At 43.1% G+C, this 20528-nt stretch overlaps 2 protein-coding genes across 7 annotated transcripts in view; one reads left to right on the top strand and one right to left on the bottom strand.

Annotated features, from left to right (window-relative positions):
• The window catches only part of LOC120799754 (nucleosome-remodeling factor subunit BPTF-like), a 47003-nt gene extending 35201 nt beyond the window's left edge, over positions 1–11802 (top strand). For 3 of the 5 annotated variants that reach the window (XM_040145095.1, XM_040145093.1, XM_040145092.1), the window contains 7 exons: positions 452–677; positions 1488–1810; positions 2938–3111; positions 3499–3691; positions 4532–4616; positions 6766–6952; positions 9356–11802. In XM_040145095.1, coding sequence (XP_040001029.1) covers positions 452–677; positions 1488–1810; positions 2938–3111; positions 3499–3691; positions 4532–4616; positions 6766–6952; positions 9356–9392 — 1225 coding nt within the window. In that variant the 3' untranslated portion in view covers positions 9393–11802. Of the gene's footprint in view, positions 1–451; positions 678–938; positions 992–1487; positions 1811–2937; positions 3112–3498; positions 3692–4531; positions 4617–6765; positions 6953–8356; positions 9309–9355 lie in introns of those variants that run through there. The other 2 variants (XM_040145094.1, XM_040145096.1) reach the window with 2 other exon arrangements.
• Positions 11803–14506: 2704 nt separating this feature from the next.
• Positions 14507–19020, bottom strand: LOC120800688. 2 transcript variants are annotated; one of them, XM_040146967.1, is made up of 5 exons: positions 18936–19020; positions 17543–18205; positions 16533–16619; positions 16253–16444; positions 14507–15309 (listed from the first exon to the last, which is right to left on the bottom strand). In XM_040146967.1, exons 1-5 carry the CDS (start codon positions 19006–19008, stop codon positions 15122–15124), a joined length of 1203 nt encoding a protein of 400 aa, XP_040002901.1. In that variant the 5' UTR covers positions 19009–19020; the 3' UTR covers positions 14507–15121. The 2 variants fall into 2 exon arrangements, with proteins under 2 accessions (XP_040002901.1, XP_040002902.1); XM_040146968.1 differs by having other exon boundaries at positions 17639–18205.
• Positions 19021–20528: the final 1508 nt, after the last annotated feature.

The following is a 20528-nucleotide window of genomic DNA, read 5'->3' as shown; positions in this document are numbered from 1 at the left end:
TACTTTCTGAAACATTGAAGCATTGTTTGGATTAATATTCGGCTCCTTCCCACTGGTGTGTCAGAGGGATAACTTTCTTCCTCTGTGACTTTGACTGTACTGGCTTTCTGATTTCAAGATCCAGATATGTGATAATCCTTGCCCTCCCTGCTCTTTTATCCTTCTCCTCTCTCAGCAGGAGTATTATTTGTCTTTTAATCCCTTTAAAATACCTTTGATCGGCCACAGCCCCATTTCGCATGGGTCCTCATTAGATTCAGTAGAGCTGATTTTTTTTTTCTCTCTACTGCATTCAAGGGGGGCTGTTCATCCTCACTATGCAGTGCTTTACTATTCCATACAATATGCATTTATGATCCATTCTGATCTTTAACTTTTAAAAGGTCAGGAGGATAAAAATCTGTAATTAATTCCTTCCTCATTTTTTCTTCTCCTTTTTGTGTCTGCCCAGGATGATCGTATGCAACCAGGTGATGAAGTACATCCTGGACCGGATAGACAAGGATGAGAGGCAGGCGGCCAAGAGGAGGAAGAAGGAGGAAGTGGTGGAGGCGAAAAGGAGGTTGGCCAATGCCAGCAAGCTCTCCTCACTCCTTTACCGGCACAAAGAGAGCCTCAAGATGGAGATCCTGAAGAAGCGAGCGCTTCTTGACAAGGAGCTGCAGCTAGAGGCCCAGGTATGGAGGAAGGGAGGGAGGTTCATAACAGCAGGAAAATGGGATAAAACTTTGTATGTCTTTTCAAATATTATCCAAATTATACATTTTAAAAACAAGGAGCAGGGTTCCCACATGCTTGGAAGACCAGGATACTTGGTGACCAGCTTTCCAATCTTGGAATATACATGGAAAATGAGAGAAGTAGTACAATGTCCTGAAAAACATTGTATCTTCCTGGAAAATAATTTTGACATTCTGATCTTCTCCTTTTGCTGAGAGTGAACCATCAGATCTCCGCAACAGCTGGCAGCTGATGTTCAGGGACCAGATGAAGTTAGAATGGCAAGGGTGAGAGTGTGTGGGCTTCTCTTGGTCATGTTTTGAAACCCTCTGAACGCCCCACAGAGTGGTGGCCTTTTGAATGCATCTTGAATCACGTCAGGTTAGCAGGACGCTGTTTACTTCCTGAATTTATTTAAAAAAAAACAAAACAAAAGGTTTGATGAGATCACTTTTAAAATGTAGGGAGATCCCTAGGTAGGGAGAAGTTTTAAACACGACATACCAGCAATATGACATTGAAAATGTCCCGGAAACATCCTGGAAGATTATCACTTGAAAAGAGTGGGACCCTGAAGTAGGTACATAAGAAAATTATAAAATTGCTTTGATTTTGCGAAAAAGATTCAGTAGGAAGGTTAAGAAATAATTATAGATATATATTATGATGAAGGGCATTGGAAACTCTTTAATCCCTTTAAAACATTATTGAACAGAAATGACAGAATCTTGTTTTGACTCCTTCTGTCCTGACATTACACTCCTCAGGAGGAGCTAAAGCGGGACCTGTTGCGGATGCGGAGGGAGAAGGAGAGGGCTCAGGCTGCAGCCCAACAGGCAGCTAAGGCCGCGGCTGCTGCCGCCCACAACCAGCAGCAACACACTCTGGCACACGCACACGGCCTCGCCGCTCAGCAACACCTCACCACACCGGTCACCTCCACACACAAGAGGAAACGGGAGGAGGAGAGGGAGACTACAACGTCAGCTAAATCCAAGAAGAAGAAGATGATCTCGACGACGAGTACCAAGGAGAGCAAGAAGGACACCAAGCTCTACTGCATCTGCAAGACGCCATATGACGAGACGAGGTATGTGAATGCTGAGTTCGAATGAGTACTCACATTAAATACTATATTTTCCCAGAGTGAAGCACGGGTGACAGCAGCAGGCACATTTAAACACAGCTTTAAACAAAACAAAAAAATCCCAAAGAGGATCTTTCAAGGATTCCTGGTTACTGGTTGCTTGATTTTAATTCTTGACTGCCAAAAAGTCCCAGCTCCCGAAGTTTTACTTTCCATTCGTCTAGGAACTACTGGGTTGCAGTCACACATAAGCCTCAAGTTTGCAGTAACATGTGCTGAGCATTCGTTCAGACTATAAGCAAGCACTCGTTGTAGAACCAATATTAGGAAAGGCTATAGAATTTAGTTTAAAGTTATTGATGTGTAAACATCTGTTATGTTGCTGACTTCCTGAGTAGTCTAAAAAGAAAACAACTGAAACTACAACTTAACCTTATTATCAATGTGGTCATATACTAAAGCAAAAGAAAAAAAACACCTATCAAATCCCTCCATTTGCCTTTTATGCCATTTCCAGTATCCCTTTCCACTCTGCCCCTTTTTCTAACATCAGTTCACGTGTCCCACAAACTCAGCTCAAACAAAGGCATCTCTTTTTAATGCATTACCTAATTTGCCTAATCTACAGAGGTCTGCATATTTGGTGGAAACATAAATACAAATGTTTTAAAAGGACTTTTAGTTCCTGTCTGTCACCCTCATGTAGAGAGTGTAATCCATTGCATGTAAAATTTTGTAGCTCTAACACAACAGACATCAGACTGTGGTGCGTCCACATCAAAACCTACAGTACAGTAGCTTTTAATCGTTACTGCTCTGATATCAGAAGTCAAAGGACATCACCTGTCATAGTTGATATCACTCTTATCGGCCAGTTACAGTCACTAATCTTTAAAAAGTTAACGTCACTCACTATTTAACCAAGAAATTATTAAATGAAACCCATCTTCAAGTGTAGGTCAAGCCGTTTCTTTCCAACCTTAATCATAACAACCTAATTATAAAAAACATAACAGTTTTGCATATTTTAAAAAACACGATTAAGTAAGTTTGTTGACACACTGCAAACCAGTCGGTGACTACTGTGAGATATTAGTGACAACACCTTCGTATCCTCGTTCTCTCTATAGGTTCTACATTGGCTGCGACCTTTGTACCAACTGGTATCATGGCGACTGTGTAGGCATCACAGAGAAGGAGGCCAAGAAAATGGACGACTACATCTGTGTGGAGTGTAAACGGGGCCAGGAGAGCAGCACAGAGGAGTTGTACTGCATCTGTCAGACACCCTACGACGAGTCCCAGTAAGCAGTTGCAGCTGTGTGTGTGTAGGGACACATAGAACTCCTATGAAGTTACTTGAAAAATTACACTGCTAAGAGTGTGCAAAATATCACTATTAAGACTTCGTGAGACATAAAGAAATCAATGCACAATGTGAGCTGTATGATTAAACATGAAAAACAGTCTGTCATGTAACCTGGTCTGTGATATACTTCTGCACTAGTACCTTGCCAGATCCCCCATTAGCTAATCAAAGAAATTCAAAAAATTAGGGCTGGTTTGCCTTGCTAACCTAACTACACCTCTGCCCTTTTCATTAATAAGTAAAATTATTTGTACGGCACATTTTCATGCTTTCAAAACAGCCCCAAATCACAAGTAAAAGTCCATACTTCCTGTCTTCCCAGGTTCTACATCGGCTGCGATCGGTGTCAAAACTGGTACCACGGCCGCTGTGTGGGCATCTTGCAGAGCGAGGCCAACCACATCGACGAGTACGTGTGTCCACAGTGTCAGTCGACAGAGGATGCCATGACAGTGTTCACTCCTCTCACTGACAAGGACTACGAGGGTCTGCGGAGAACCCTGCGTTCCTTACAGGTAACCAGGAGACATGCATACAATTACTGCACATGCTTAAGGTGGACTGTATGCAGTGATGCAGTGGTGAATTAAATGGTTAAAAAAAAAAAAAAATACCAGAGGTTTGTTATAATCATAAGGCAAAGATTCACCGGTATAGAAAAAAATCAGGAATATTATCCTGAAAGGGTTTAAGATCATTTAAGTTGATCCTGTTCCTCTGGTACTACAGTTCAGCTAGATCATTTCACTTATCTGGCATCGCAAGTGTACCGCAGGGATTTGCTGGTAGCGAACAAACAAAACTAAATTCTGCAAACCAAAAAGCTGGGTAAAACCTCCCCGTACCATATACTGTGCAGGTACACAACGTCTCTCAGCACTAGCTGAAGCAGCACTAGCACCATAGTGGTCTTCTTATTACCAGCGAAGGACCGAACACAAACACAGCTCCTTGTCGCCCCACTACAGTGTAAATGCAGCAAACAAAAGTCCTCTATGTGTGTCTTATCTGATGGGTTCAGCTCCCCAGAGCACAACTTGGACAGCTGCCTGGCCTCTGCGTTTTTTTTTGTTTTTTTGTTTTTTTGTTTTTTTTGTTTCAAGCTTGCCCTTCTTTTCTCTTTCTTCTCCTCCTACTTCTTCTCCTCTCATTTTCTCCTCGTCTGTCCTGTGGTCCGTGTGTATGTGTGAGAGAGATAGAGAGGGAGATGGGGAAGAGAGCTAGAGAGAACATCTGTGTTGACCCACCTGCTTCCAGTGTCATTTTCATGTTTGTTTTTCTTCATTGGTTTCAGCTTTCTCAAGTGTCTTTTCTTTCTCTTTATCTCTCTCTTTCGGGCCCTCCCTCCTCTGTAGGCACATAAAATGGCGTGGCCGTTCCTGGAGCCAGTGGATACAAATGACGCCCCGGACTACTACAGGGTCATCAAGGAACCAATGGGTGAGTGTAGGAAATGTGGAAAGGCCTTGTCCACATAACGCACATAACCACGATAGTGAATATTGACAACAAGGTTTGTAACTGATTGTTTCCCAGCTTCTGTATCTTCTGTATCTTTTTTGGAATTAGCCTCCATTGCCATATGGGTCGGCAGCTTTTTCCTACCTTGGTTTCCGTTCATTTTTATCTGTGCTGATCTGGCTGCAGATCAGTGCGTGTATGGATGAATGAGAAAAGCGCTTTGAGTGGTCGATAGATTAGAAAAGTCTATTGACTCTGCAGTCCATTAAACCATTTACCATAAAAACGGAAAAAACTGATAAAATAAATAAAACCTCATTCCCCCGTTGATTGGGACTGTTGGCAAGCTAAGCAAGCAGAGACACTTTAGCCTTTACGTCTATTTCAGTGACGTTTTGTAGGTGCAAACAATAATTTGTCAAATTTTGGCAATGGAGTAATCATTGAGCTCATTTATCAAGATAAAATACCAAATATTTGGTAACTACTCAAACGTAAGCATTAGTTGCTCTGCTCTCTTTTTTTTAACATCATTAATTGAATATCTTTGTGTTGTGGACTGATGGTTGGGCAAAATGATCAACCTGAAAGCTTCAGTTTCAACTTTTGCAAATTGTTAGAGATGGTTTTCACTATTTTCTGACATTTTATAAACATGATAAATGATTAATGGATTAATTAAAAAAAACATATTAGTTGATTATCAAAAGGATCCATAAAGTTGCAGCCCTACACTATATCATAAAAAATTAATTACTGGACACATATAAAATATTATGGGGAGCCGATAAAGGAAAGCAGTGGACCGGGCCATATTTGCTGAATGCAGAGTTCTTCAGACATTTTTCCATTGTGGACTGGCCTCATTAATTTTAATGTCAACCTGCTTTTGGAGTATGTAGGAAAATATCACATCGTGACTCGTGAATCAGTAGATACTTAAGACTAAATGGCTCGGGATGGGATTTTGAGCATTCCGTATGCAGTAGATAAAATTGCCTCAGCAGTACTCTTTTCATTTAGGGATTGCCAGTCTCTATATCTTAAACATTAAAACACAGCCGCCAGTAGGGAGGAAGCCCTCCAACTCAGATCAAACCGGCCATGTAAATGGGGACTTTCGTCAGCAGGGCCTTTTTGAACCTCCACACAAACAAACCGTTAATGAGCTGGTCCGGGTCTGCTGGGCTCTCTGTGGAAAGGGACTAGCCCCACACTCAGCTCCTGGAAACTCTAGTCCTCCCCTCTCCCTTCCACCGCAAGAAAAAGACCTTGTTGATTTTCAAAAAATAAAAAGAGCACTTGGCTGGTGTAGCTGCAGCCGTTGGTAGTTTTTGGAGGGTTTTGACATGAAATCAGATGACAGAGAAGAAGGAGGTCTTTGATATTGACCATGAGGTTTGTAAGCCCCCGGCCAGCTGGGTGGGGGTTAAGGAGGTTAAGAGTCGGATGTGTTTGTTTAAAACGCAGCCCCGGGGACGCCGTGCAGAGCAACCCACCGGCAGCAGCAGATTATATGAGGCCTCGGCCGTTGCCAGTTAGCTTCCTCGCTAACTCAGAATTTTTTTTTTTTTTTTTTTCAGTTTCTAACTTGATTCAGCCAGGTTAGTAACACTGAAAGCTCCTTTTCAAAGGAGACCTAGACTGATATTCATCGGACTCTCAAAGGTTCCATTAATTTTGTGTGGATTCTTTTTTTTTTTTTTTTTCCCTCCCCCCCCCTCTCTCAGGATTGACACTCAGATAATGACGCTCTCCTCAGGAATGACATATCGGTCAGACCTCAGTTACTAATCTGAAAGGCTGAGTAGATCGAGGTTAGAGCTGGGAGAGGTTCTGGGTTTTTGCTGTCACATATATAGTGATGAACTGTGCCCCCAGGAAACATGTTTGAGAGTCTGTCAAAGAAATGCCACATAAGCTGCAGTTGCTTTGAAGCACACATGCTGATGTGTGGAAAAAAGTTGATTAGAAAAGTCATTTATCTGCTGCTTCTGCAAATAGGCAAGATCTCACGATTACATCCGTTGGGTTTGTTTTATTCCTTTCTATTACATACTGTACAATCTTTAACCAAATCTGTTTTTTTTTTTAAATGCCTTTTTTTTTTTTTTCTTTTTCAATATAGACCTTTCTACCATGGAGGAGAGATTACAGAAGCGCGAGTACGTGAAGCTGACTGAGTTTGTGGCAGACATGACCAAAATCTTTGATAACTGCCGCTACTACAACCCCAGTGACTCGCCCTTCTACCAGTGTGCCGAGGTTCTGGAGAACTTCTTTGTCCAGAAGCTGAAAGGCTTCAAAGCCAGCAGGTAAGATGGTGGTGGTGGTGGTGGTGGTTGATGATGATGATGATGATGATGATGATGATGAAGAGAAGGATTAGAAAAAGAAGCACAAAATGGCAGCTGGTGACTTTGAGAAAATAGAGACAAGCCAAGCCCCTGAGTCCCAGAGTATCCACCCTGCTGAATGAAGTGTGAAGCTGAAGACCAAGTAATTAGCAGCTCCAGCTGTGCTGCTGTGTAGCTGACCCTGACCCCTGACCTCCCTTGAGGTTCGCTAGACACAGCCTTTTTCCCAAAAGAGCATTAAAATTCACCTCCTTATGCAAAAAAACATTGTCAGACACTAGTGGAGTTCATCATATCCGCCTTTCTGTCATCTACTCCCTTTTTCTTTTTTCTTTCCTTTTTTTTTTTTTTTTTTGTTTTGTTTTTTTGGAGGGGTGCCATGATTGAATGCTCATACAACCAGCAGGCTTAGTTCTCTCTCAGGAACAAGTCAGCATAAAACATTGACACGGAAAATCCCCACAGATGTAAGATTTTAAGAGTGACGCATATGTTTGTGTCGCTTCGAAAGCCTCATTTGTTTTGTGCTGTTGACATGATACATGTGTTTGCCGACACGAGCTTTTTTTTCTGCGCACGGTATGAGCTTTCAGTCACACCCTTGTTCCATCTTGGTGGGATCCTCGTTTCACACACATGCAGGCTTCAGTCAGCTGTTTGTAAACCCATAGCAACATGTCTGCTTCAGCTTTCACCATGTAATGAAGGTGTATTTTCTGCTATTAATTGATTTTTTTTATTTTTTATTTTATTTTATTTTTTTTTTTTTTAAAGAGGATTTATAGACTGTTCATACCAAAGTGAAACCAGCCCAATGAAAAGCCAAAATTTTCAGGCCTATTTGGTTTCAGGCTGTGAGTAAGATACTAATTTCAGATATTTACTAACTAATTTCAAGCAAGAATTGAAGAATAACTCTACTATTTTGTGCTTGGTTATGCCTCTAAACTCACCTCACTGCATTGCCCTCACTGCGTGATGTGATCGCTTTGGGTGGATGCACACTACAAGATTTTGGCAATATTTAGCTGCAGTTTGATTTATTTATACATGTATATCATGGTTTAATCTAGCTTTACCTTATTGATTATTATGTTTATTTACTTGAGATGAAGCTAACCGATAAATGGTGAGTTGAGTGGAGGTATTCATAGTTGATCTCAGTCTTGTCTCATCTCAACACACATGGAGTTTCTATGACCATTTCAGCTCTGGTGTTTAATAAGTTCAGTAAGTGGTTTGCATCCACGTGCCTAAAACGGTGATGTGCTTCACCCGCATGTATTTACACCATCCATTCTCCCTCTCCCTCTTTCTCTCTCTCTCTCTCTCTCTCTGTCTCTCTCTCTCCCTCTCTTGCAGATTGTGATGTCAAACTCCTTGGTGCCGGGGTCACTTTTAAAACAAAAACAAAAAAATTTGCTATCCTTGGTGTTGCTGTTTTTACTTGTTTAAAACAGCATTAAAAACTTTGTAAGAAAGTGCATATATTAAGCCACACTGTAGGTGTGATCGTTTTTTATTTTAGAGGCAAAGGAAAGAAAAAAACGTTTCTACTGTCTAATAAGGGCAGCCATGTTGGTAACACAAAGCATTCAAGGGAAAATGTATTTTCTTACACTTCTTGCAACAGATGACTGATATTTTGTTTATGTCTCAGTTGGATATAAGGCAAAGTATGAAGTTTAGCTAAGTTTGTCATTCTCTTTCTTGAGATTCAATTTTGAAAAAAGAAAAAAAAAAAAACAAAGTTATTGATTTTTATTGTGAAATCTGACTTAAGTTCCACAAAAACACACAGATAACTTATCTTTTAATTTGACAGAACTGTTGTTTATTGTATTGGTCATAACATGCTGCAGCAGAACATTTTTACCTCATTTCTTAGCTGAGAATTTAAAAAAAGGCATGCAACATTTACTAGTTTCTTTTTATTGGCTGTACCCATGTATAATGTTATTTTATGTGCATATTATATCTTTTTGTGAAGGACTATTTTTATGTTCTAAAGGAAATAATAGTAGGAACTGTAAAAATAGATTGGAGAAAAATGTAGTTCAGCTTTCCTGTTCTAAATATGGCAAGCTTGGCAGTCTCCAGTTTTAAAAAAGCCCTTGTATATACACTGTTGGGCCAATATCACATCATACACTTCGACAACATTTCACCAACATGGCTGCTTGGTCTATGTCAAAGTGTCTGACCCACTGGCATCCAATACATGTTTTTATTTTGTTTGTTTTTGTTGTTTGTATTTCACCTAGTGCATATTTTTGTCATATTGTAAAGCTTTTAATAAAAAAGGAAATGAAAAGAAGTTTTCCAACTGTTTCTTCCTCCTCTCTTTGCCCGTCTCTGTAGGTCTCATAACAACAAACTACAATCAGCAGCCTCTTAGCTCCCTCCTAAAAACCAAGTGTCAAAAACACAAGGCTTGTGGTTTCCTCTGAATGATTAAGCGCTGTGGTCCCAGTCAGGCTGCACCTGAACCTGAGCCCTCCCTAGAGGAGAACGCACTCCCAGCTGAAAATCAGCTCGCACTGGTGTCAAAGAGGCCAGCCTCCAACACCTCCGCTGCTGAGCTAAGGGGAAAGATGTGAATTCAAAAGCCCCTTTTCATCCAAAGCATCAGTGGGACATAGTGACAGAGAAGTCCCGCCTTCAGACCAGGGGCAGGGCGGCCACGGACTCTGTTTGGCAGCCTGTTTCATCCCGGCCAGCCGCTCCTACCCGTGCAGCCCCTCCATGAGAAGAAGGAACCAGATGGGGAAGCATGATGGCAGATAAAATTGATAAGCTGGCTGGTTGGATGTGCAGTGGCAGTCTTATTTCACGGCAGCAGCATTCTCTGAAAGAGCTGTGTTCATTCTGTGGCTGATCACTATTTTTGTGTATCCTATCCAGCAAAGTGTCAGCTTTGTTCTTCCCACCCAGATGTTCCACTTTAATGTCATCCTGTCACATTTTCCTGATACAAACATCCCATTTAAGCTTAGTCGCTGCTTCAAATTAAAATGGCTGCAGAGTCGAGATGTCGAGAAATGTTCATGCTTCACACGAGGCTAAATATGCAGGATCTGCAGGCTTCACATCCATGTACAGTACCTTGCAGTTTATTCTTCTCATATTTAACAACTGCATGCCTGAAAGCAGATTTTTATGGGTGCTGTAGGAGTATTCGTCACTCAGAAAAAGTAACCCCACTGAAACCAGTGAGTTTTCCCACCTATCTCCACTGGACCCAGCTGTCTTCACCACACTATTACTATACCCTCAGGTGTGTAGCCCTGTTCGAAGCATGAACCAGGCACATAGAATCGGAATATGTCTGTCAGTGGTACATTTCATTTACATTCCCTATCACAGTAACCTGATGCTGAGATTCTCCATTTGTCATAGAAGCTAGATTTTAAAGGAAAGAAGAAGAAAAAGAAAAAAAAAAAAGGTCTAGTCAAGTAATTCAAAGGATCTTCATTTTGTCTGAGGGCTGTGTTGCCTTCACCTTTAATTTCCAGAAGGAAACACCCAGAACAGGCCATCCCACCCGCCGCATCCTGCCCTCCTCCTGACTTTTTCCCATGTTGTGCTTTTCTGAAATGCAAGCGAAGAATGTTAACTAGTTCTGAGCCCGATTAAACTTGACCTTTTGCAGGGGGTCAAGGACAAGCAGCGAGGAAAAGAGACTGTTAGGCCTTCAGGAAAGGCGAAACTCATACAAGGCTTAATTAACCCACACGTACTGTACCTCCCTCCATACACTTACTGTCTCCTCAAAGCTCTGTGTCCGTTTCTGTCAGTGGCTGAGTCTGTAAGTCTCTTTCCCCTTATCTATCAGCCACTTCTTCCAGCGTATTTCATTGAAGTTGACAGGTTGGCTCACATATGTCTCTCAACTCACCCTCAAAGCATGGTTAAGTAATTGGATAATGGACTCTTCCACTCAGCATCGACTCAGTTATGTTGCGGCTTGTGGCAGCATGTCTGGGAGTTAACTTTGAGTGGGGACTGGGGAGTCTTTGTACCGTGGGGTTTGTATGAAAATTTTATAGCTGCATATTTTTTGGCATATTTGGGAACATTTTTGTAATGTGTGATTATCCTTTTTGTAGGAAGGGGGCAGTCAAAAGACACAGTTAACAGTTGTCTCTAAATTGATGTTAAAAACAATTTCAAATTGAGCAAACATTTTACTTTCAATCATGAAGGTTTTGTGTGTGTGTGTATGAGAGTTGAGAGATAATGTAGCTTCTGTCTTCTTGTCTGTGTTTGTGTGTCTTTCACACAAATGTCCGTCACTTTGTAAGATGATGATGAAGTGTTTCATCCACTGTTTGTAATCTCTATTGTATAGTATTGCTGTCCGCATATGTAGGGATGAAAGATTTTTAGAGCTGTAGAAACTTTTATTTTTCACTCTTTGAACCAGCAACTAAGCCCACCTGTATATTTTAACTGTCTATTTTTTCTCTTTAATTAAAATGAACTCTACATTTAGGTGAAATTGCCCTTTATATTAAAAGTGCTGCATATTGTGAGCATAAAAGTTTTGACTGGGGTAGAGTGACACAGTAACTCTTTATTTTTTTTGTAAGAAACCAACCAGTTCAGCATAACTTCTATATTGACATTGCATTTCTTGTATTATTTATTCATATCAATGAAAAGTTCTCAGTTTTTTGAGTAATGTTGAAGCAACAAAACTGCAGATAAAAAGTACTCTATGTTTTTAACAGATTGTGGCAATTCTGAAGAGATTCTCTTTTGTACTTGATAGGACATTTCATCCTAGATAATAAAGTAATGTTTTGACACCAGTTTTCACCAGAGCTGTGCTTTCTTCTGTTGCCTCTGCTCATTACAGACGCACTGGAGTGCAGTTTATCTTACCTCATCATACCAGGCTATACAAGTGTGCTACTGTGCACTGTATTATTATGCGATACTTGCATTTCCGCATTATAAGTAAGTTTATTTACATAGCACCTTTCAAGAGCAGATGTGACAAAGTGCTTCATCTTTCAAGAGCAGATGTGACAAAGTGCTTCATGATAAAAAAAAAAAATTCATATCGTGAAAAGCAAAAAATACAGGCTTAAATAAGAATAGAAAAGAATAAAGACTAAAAACAAATAGAAATAAGGAAAAAAAGGATATATATATATATATATATGCAAATGCAAGTCTCTAAGAGTAGATCTTTACTGTAGGCAGGGGCCTGACCGTTCAGGGATGTTTTGCTGGAGAAGAGGGAGTGGCTTCGGGGTTAAGATGCTGACCCTGACCTGCAACATCCCCAGTTCCAGTCAGGGACCATTGTTGCATTTCTTTCTCCTCATTTCCTTTCAGCTCTACTACTGTCTGTAATAAAAAATTTTTTTTTTTTTTTTAAAGACTCAAGATGCCCCAACATAACAAAATAACTTGTTATCTGACCAAGAAAAAGCAGATACAGTACAAGGCAAACAGATTAGGACCCAGGACAGAACCTTGGGGCAAACTAAATGGCAACTTGCTGACTTATTATTTTGACTTTACCAATTCATATTACTTCATATATTTTAAAGGAAATATGCTGAAAACAATCTAGGATTAGGATATTGCAGTTTTTTGTTTTTTTTGTTTTTGTTTTTTTAATTAAATACCAGGAGAGAACTGCACGGCAATAAAGCAGGATTGGCCCCAGACCTTCAGGGAGCCCAAAGACTCCAGGTTGACCATGTGGCAATAGATTGTAATTTTAATAAATATACATGTGTTTTCTAATACTGTATATAAAAAGCTATGCACATTATGAACTGAGATGATACAGCACATGTATTATTACCTATCCTTTAGGCTCCATCTTGTAAAGGGGCCCGGATGTTATTTCAGTATTCTATTAAATAAATCTACGTTTGTTCTAGTTCAACAGCTGAATTACCAACTAATACATACACAATGCACAGGGAGTGGGAGAAACGATTCGGGCAATGAGCAACTAATTATTTCCCCAGGATCCCATAGTGTGTTAATCCGGCCCCGTAAGCAAGTTCAAACCTTAGCTTAGCTCTTGTCACTCATTTGAGCTTTCAGGGAAGTGTTTTGAGCCAGCTGCTCACAAGCGCTGAAGGACAAGGTCATAACCCCCATACAAAACTCATCCAAACTCTCCCTGTGATCAAATTACAAACATTACAAGCAAGAGCCACCTCTAAGGTTGACCTTTCTCTCTCCTCTCACATCCTTCTCCCCCACCTCCCCCTCTTAACTCCCCACTCAAACCACTAAATGAATCCAGAGGCTCACATAGATGCTGGAAGCACCGCAGATGACCTCAAGCCCAAAGTGGTTTCAGTCCACCACCCTTGTCTCTTTCTCTCACTCCCATCTTGTGGCTTGGGGGCTATCACACAGGAAACAACTTGGAGATACCCCCCCCCCCCCCCCCCTCCTCCTTTACATCCTCTGCGATGAGGAATGTCCTCCCGCTGCGATAGTAGCCAAGATGTGGAGCAGGCTCCTGTTTCCTGCCCGCCTGCATCTGTTCCCTCCAGCGCTGATCCCAGATAGAGGCTTCATCGAGCCTGGGAACTTACTCTCAAGCTGACAGACGGACAGAGGGGGGAGAAAAGAGGCTCAGCCCTGCCTGCCTCAATGTCCAAGTTCCCAAGTTGGACTCTCTTCCAGGAGGCCAGAATGAGACCACGGTTGCTAAACTCTAATTAGAGTGTCTTACTTTAGGCGGTCCTTCTCATGCAGTCACTGGGAATGGTAATGAGAATCAACGTTTCAGTCAGTGAGCAGATGTGTGTGATAGCGTGAGTGGAGAGTTGGGTTATAGACAAATAAAGTCCTCACGGGGTCCTGGGGTACAAAACAAATACACATTTTTATTGGGTTCGTGTATTGTAAAGCAATGTAAGCATTCAGTGCAAATCTTTTCCCTTTCATAAGAAGCATGAGCTCAGGGTTGTACTACAATCAAGCCAGGGATTTCAGATTAAATAAGAAGCGGCTTCTTCAGAAAGACAGACCCAACACCCCTTCTCCTGCCTGAATCCCCCCCCCCCATGTGTCATTTTACATAACCGTCTCTATTCCTCCTCCATCTCGCCCCTGCCTGCCTTTTTCTCTGATCCTGCCTAAATACCTTAAATACCCCTTTTTAGCTCGGGCCCCTCCCAAAGGAGTACGTGTTTGTGTGTAAGCAAGAAAACAAGAGCCATCCCAAAGCGGAGCTGCGATGGAGGCACTTTTCCGAGTCATGTGTCCAGGTGCGGAGAGGATCAGATTCCTGCGATTAGACTTATGGCTTAGTCCCTACAACAACACACCCCTTCCTCCTTCAGCGTGGCCCTGTTTGATGTCCCAGTCTACGCGGGCAGACATTTCATCTTGGACACATAATTAAAGTTAGAAAAATAAGCCGCTCTCATGACAAGCAAAGGTCCTGTGCTCTCTCTCTCTCTTTCTCTCCCCCTTTTCCTCTCTCCTCCTCCTCCTCCTCCTCCTCCTCCTCCCCCCTCCACTGGGGTTTGTTGCTGCTTTTTCAGGCCCTTCATTCCCTCCCTTTGGACCTTGTAACAATAATAGTGCGTTTCCTGCTTACCAGTAACAACCACAGGGACAACATGCACGGGACTGTGTTGTGTTACAAAACAATAGTATTCAGTGCAATGCAACATTTCGCAATTAAGAAGCAACGTAGATGAATTAAAGGGATTGGCACGATTTCAATATTGACTTTGTATGAGGAGATCCAAGGTCCCTACATTTGCTAGAGTACATAAAAGTGAGCAACTGTGGCTGTTTTGAAAAGCCAATATGTTTGCACGGGAAAATAGTTTCTCTTCTATATTGTGTGCGAGGGCTGCGATGATCCTATTTGTTAAACACACACGCCCAGAACCAGAAAAAAAAAAATGCCCACGTGATGCAAAAAACGAGAAAACATACCCTACTATAAACTACTTTTGTTACATTATGATACATCAGAGCAGTCCATATGAAAGTAAATCCATGCCTTCTGCAAAATGTCCTCTCTCTCTCTCTCTCTTGCACAGCACTGAGGGGTCAGCTACGGTCCGTTCGAGTAAGCCGCAGTGTCTCTTCCCCTGCGGAAGGGGGCGACCTTCTCTCGTGCCCGGTTCACCTACACCTGGAGCGGGTGGCCTCCAGGGCTTTCTGGTGTCTCCGCTTGTTGAACCTCTTGACGTAGCTGTTGCTTCGCAGGAGGCCGTCCCCGGGCTTCAGTTTACCCCCCAGCAGGCTCAGGAGGTCGTTGGGAAGGTGGCGCCTCCGGTGGTAGATCTGGCCCATTACGATGTATCTGGTCCCTTAGGAGCAAGCAGAGGGAATGCTGTTAAAAGTGGCTACTGGGGGGAGGGGGCACAAGCGAGCCATTTTCATGTTGGCACTAAACAAGTAGTTGTTACTGCTTCTGCTGATCTCGGGTAAACGGAATGGCCACATCCCACCAAAGGGAGGCCTTGGTGGGAACTGGTTGTGGACCCCTGAATGTCTGGGGCTTAAGAAGTGTACCTGGTAGGATCTGGTTGTGGACCCCTAAATGTCTGGGTCTTAAGAAGTGTACCTGGTGGGATCTGGTTGTGGACCCCTAAATGTCTGGGTCTTAAGAAGTGTACCTGGTGGGAACTGGTTGTGGACCCCTAAATGTCTGGGTCTTAAGAAGTGTACCTGGTGGGAACTGGTTGTGGACCCCTAAATGTCTGGGTCTTAAGAAGTGTACCTGGTGGGATCTGGTTGTGGACCCCTAAATGTCTGGGTCTTAAGAAGTGTACCTGGTAGGATCTGGTTGTGGACCCCTAAATGTCTGGGTCTTAAGAAGTGTACCTGGTGGGAACTGGTTGTGGAGCCCTAAATGTCTGGGTCTTAAGAAGTGTACCTGGTGGGAACTGGTTGTGGACCCCTAAATGTCTGGGTCTTAAGAAGTGTACCTGTGCATAATGTCAATTTTCAAACTCACGTGCACGTGTGCCATGGTACATAACAGACCTAAAATCAGATCTTGACGAACCATCCCTCAACAGGTCCGGAGAAATCGCCTACTAAATATAGTCTCAATTAAAGGCTATTTTTCCTTTTATTCTGTACCACACAAGTTAGCCGACGGCAATGTAATGCGCGTTAACAGGTAGACAGTGTTTATTATTAGCCACGAGGACTCGGCGTGCACGACAGTCCCTTTGCGAGGGCTTCGGACAACTGCGGGCCAGATCCCTCGGCTGTACGAGGCTCGTCCGAGCGCTGCACACTCACCGAGCTTGATATCGGGGCAGGGTCTGCTGCACTTGTAGGTGTCCAGGACCAGGAGGCGAACCCTGAAGAAGAAGCTGTCCGGGGCCACGTAGAGACGACTCATCTTGTAGAAGCCGTCGCTGCCCACCATCAGCGTGACGAGCCGTATTCCCTTACGCACCAGCTCGACGTCGTGTACGATCCCGTTCACAGCTGCGTGGGGGACACGGAAAACGTCAAGGCACGCCGGGGGGCAGAGGCATGTAAACCCCCCGTGAGTCCCGGCGTGGAAGGTACCTACCAAACTCACTGTAGCAGTAATACTCTCTCTCCTCCTTCTCCTTCCTGCACTCGCTCAGGCAGAAGGCGTCGTGCGCGAAGTCCGACTCTGCGGAGGAGAGAAGACGGATGGAGGGATGAGAAGAGGGGGAAAGAGAAAGTGGGAGAGAGAGAGAGAGAGAGAGAGAGAGAGCGACCGCCGGCGTCATTAGAAAGGACGAGGCTGTCATTACAGAAGCACCCCGGGACTGGAGGAGGCGGCAGCCCGTGTGTGACGGGGGCCGTTCTCCCATCTTAAAGTGCGGAGTCAGAACAGTCCCCCCCCCCCGCTCACCATGGGACTGCACACGGAGCCACACGCTGACAGCCAGATTCCAGGGGAAGCGGTCGTGATTAGTGGCGATAGGGGGGGGGGCGACACACCATCACTGCCATTAGGGCTCTGCAACTGAGTGTGTGAACTCTGTGTGTTTGCTGATCTTACTCTATGACTGACTTGCCCCCCCCCCTTCAACAACAAACGTGGCTTTATTTTAAGCGCCTGGAGACGCGGGGAGACAGAGATGAGGGATGAGGTGAACCAAAGGTTTTTGTAGTTTTGTCAGCTCTGAGCTGAAATCCAGTTTGCGTGCGTTCCCACCCAAACGTTACCATAAGGCCAGGCTCGATTATCTTTGCGGGAAATGCATTTTACACGAACGAAAGTTATAACCAGATGCTGCTTCTTTTTTTTTCATTCTGTAACTAATAAAAAAAAATGTATATGGTTTAACTCACTGGCCATTGTGATTGTGTAATATTGAATATCAGAGGTCAGAGGGCACCGACTATTACATGTAATGGACACTCGGATCACTCTGGTATTGGGCATCAAAGATCTGCCCAGCTGGACACACTCGTACACAGCTTCAATATTTGACACGTGTAATCCTGAAAGGGAGTGTGTCAGATGACACTGCTCGAGCACAAAGATCCCGAAGATGTGGACGGGTTAATATGCACACAGAGGTCAGGATACAAGTCCTGCTATACCTCGCCTCAGGATGTCGAACTGGTAAAGCAGGCTGGAGGAGCGCCGGTTGAAGGCGACAGGCGGGCGGCTGTTGTTCCGGGCCGCAGCACCGATACCTGACTGATAGAGACTGGCCTTCCCCGGCCGGTTCTCCTCCGGGTCCAGCCGCCGGTTGGGGGGATCTCTCCGCGGAGGCGGCGCCGGGTGAAGCGGCTGAGCCTGAGGCTGCGTGTGGGGTGGGCCCCTGGGTCGGGAGTTGGGGTGTCCCTCCGGCTCGCCTTGCTGAGGCGGACCGATGCTGGCCTGGGCGTCGTGGCCGGCTCTCTGCGCGGTGCGGTTGGTGGCAGCAGACGCGGCTCCCGTCAGCGGGGTTTTGGGAAGCAGACCGACGGCTTCCCCCCTGGCTTTCTCGCTGTTGTGCTCCAGCAGACGGTCGCTCTTGGGGCCCTTCTTGCTCTTGTTGTGGGGAGCGTGGTGGCGAGTGATGGGGGCCAGGTCGCTGTGCTTTGGCCACACAGCTGCGGGCAGAGGATGGAGGGCGAATTTGGACTCGCCGCCCTTGCTGCTTTTCTCCAGGAGCTCGTTGATGGGCAGGGAGGGCTCCTTAACCAGCAGCCTGCTCTGGTTGCTCACAGCTGGGTCCACGAAGCCGCCCTGACCCTTTTCAATCAGGGTGTACAGCTCTGAGGTTTAAACAGACAAAAAAAAAAGTTGCACTCAGCTTACACAGTGTTACAAAGAGCATCAACACAATATCAGAGCCTCTCTGTCCCTACAGTAAACTACAACAGTGGGTTCATTTAATGTGGACCTTCCTTAAACATTCACTTTAGATATTTCTTGCCTTCGTTTAAATAATAAAGTAGGACAAATGTTTTGTTAGTCCTTGGAGGTTGAGCACACATTCTACAGTATGACGATCATCGACAGTGTAACTTGATCATAATCTGCATCTAAAATATTAGTTTTTCAAAATCGAATCCCTCAGAATTATAAGATGTCAACTCTTGCTAATTTAGCATTTTATCAAATTCTCTTATGATTTAGGAAATCGAATCTTTTCTCTCGGTAATTAAAATGAATAAAATTCTACTCTTCAGTATCACCTAAGATTGTTGTACCTTTTGTGGGGTTATTTAGAGATATTTTAGAATAACTGTGACATATATTTCGATCAGTGCCTTGCAATGGTTAGATCCAAAGATAAAGATCCCACAGTGTTTAAAAGCAAGTAATGAAGTACGATACTGTGACAAAAATGACAAGATGTATCATTAATAGATCTCATTAACAAAAAAGTGTAAAGCAACAAGTGAGCGTGTAGGTATAAGAAAATCAGTTCTGCTCAAAATGTTAAAAATGGGTCTACAGATCCTCACTATCCTGAGCGATTAAAGCAAAGTTGACACTCACCGTTGACGACATGCTCTTCTGTGTCGTGAAGAGGAAAGCCGAGAAACAAGAGAAAGAGAATAATCCCTGACATCCTGGGTGTTCAGTGAGGACACACTTTAAGGTCTGCTACGGGGCTGGGATTCCTGGGATTTTTATACGGCCCACTCTGCAGTGAGATGGAAAGGGAGGCGGTGGGACGTCCCAAAAACCGAAATAAACAGTCTGACATGACACTCCTTTCATTCATAAATGGTTGTTTACAATATCAGAGGGGGGAATGTGGTTCTGTGTAGATATTATCTCCTCTTTTACTAAGTAGGATTTAATGTAAAAGGGAACTAGGTTGACCTTCTGATGTCTGGTGTCCAAAAGAAGGTTCACGATATTAAGAATTGATCCCTCGCTTGCTCAATTTTTATTTTCCAGAAGTTTTAAAATGTTAGTGGATGATATAAAATGCTCACTATTTCAGGTTATGGTTAAGGTTATCCTGCCTTGGAGCTAGGTGGATGTGACTGTTGACCAGAATGTGTTGAAATTCATCAGTCTTCACTGCCCCCCGGTGGTCACGGCGAGGAAGCGCAGCGCAACATTTAAACGCGTCACACCGACGTCAAGGCAGATACTACGATTTCCGGTGAATGCTTTCAAACTAATGTGACCGAACAAAGGAACAGAAATGACATGATTGTGTCGATTGTTTTCTAGTTGTCGCGGTTTTCTATTCATTGTCACAAGACATGAGCGTAAAGTGGAAAAGTCAGTAAACATACCACTAGGCTTTAACTGAGCATTACTGCTTGCATCATGGTAAACGGTATTTAACAGTGTAACAGAGAAGATATTGTGAGATGAGATTTATTTGGGAAGATTTGCTAATTATTTTAATTCTTCTAATGTTTGTTTATATTATTTGCATAATTTAATTAATGGTAACAACATTATATTTCACAATTTACCTTCTTTCTGATTTAGATATAGAGAACTACACAACATGATGTAGTTGTAATAGGTGGTAGCATATGGTACAATTTTTTTCATGCGTTAATGGCAGGATCAGCTCAATGATTATTAACACTCCTGCTGTTTTGCTATTTCCCTATTTCCCTAGCAGTTCTGGGGCACTTTATGTTCTCTCATTTACCTAGCAGATTTATTTTTCACAAGTTTTGCATTTAGCACATTTCATCTGAAGAGAGGGACGCATGTAAAGTGAGATTAATGTTTGTCGGGATTTAACACTAAGAGCAACCAGTATTAAAATAGGCCTATTTATACAAAAAAAGAAAAAGTAGAAGGAGAAATAAATAACCAAAGGAAAAACAATTATATAAGGTAAAGAATAACAATACAAAAAATGCAACGAGGAAGTAGTGACACATGGACAGTTTGACTAAGATGACGCTTGACTGAATTTCTGATTTCGTCACTTTGGTCACTGTATTTTGAAAATATTCACCAGAAGTATGAAATATACTTAACAGTGTCTTCCAGAGGAGTGGCAGTTTTTTGTGCTTTTCTGTTATAGACGTTTGCGATTATACATTTTGATTTATTGTACTCTAGCTACAGTATATACAATTCAAATAGCACTTTTGTGGCTCCTCTTAA

The sequence above is a fragment of the Xiphias gladius genome, chromosome 15, assembly GCF_016859285.1.
Source record: "Xiphias gladius isolate SHS-SW01 ecotype Sanya breed wild chromosome 15, ASM1685928v1, whole genome shotgun sequence".
NCBI classification, from domain to species: Eukaryota; Metazoa; Chordata; class Actinopteri; order Istiophoriformes; family Xiphiidae; genus Xiphias; species Xiphias gladius.
Note: the sequence above shows the minus strand (reverse complement) of the source record. Positions and strands in the feature narration are given on the sequence as shown.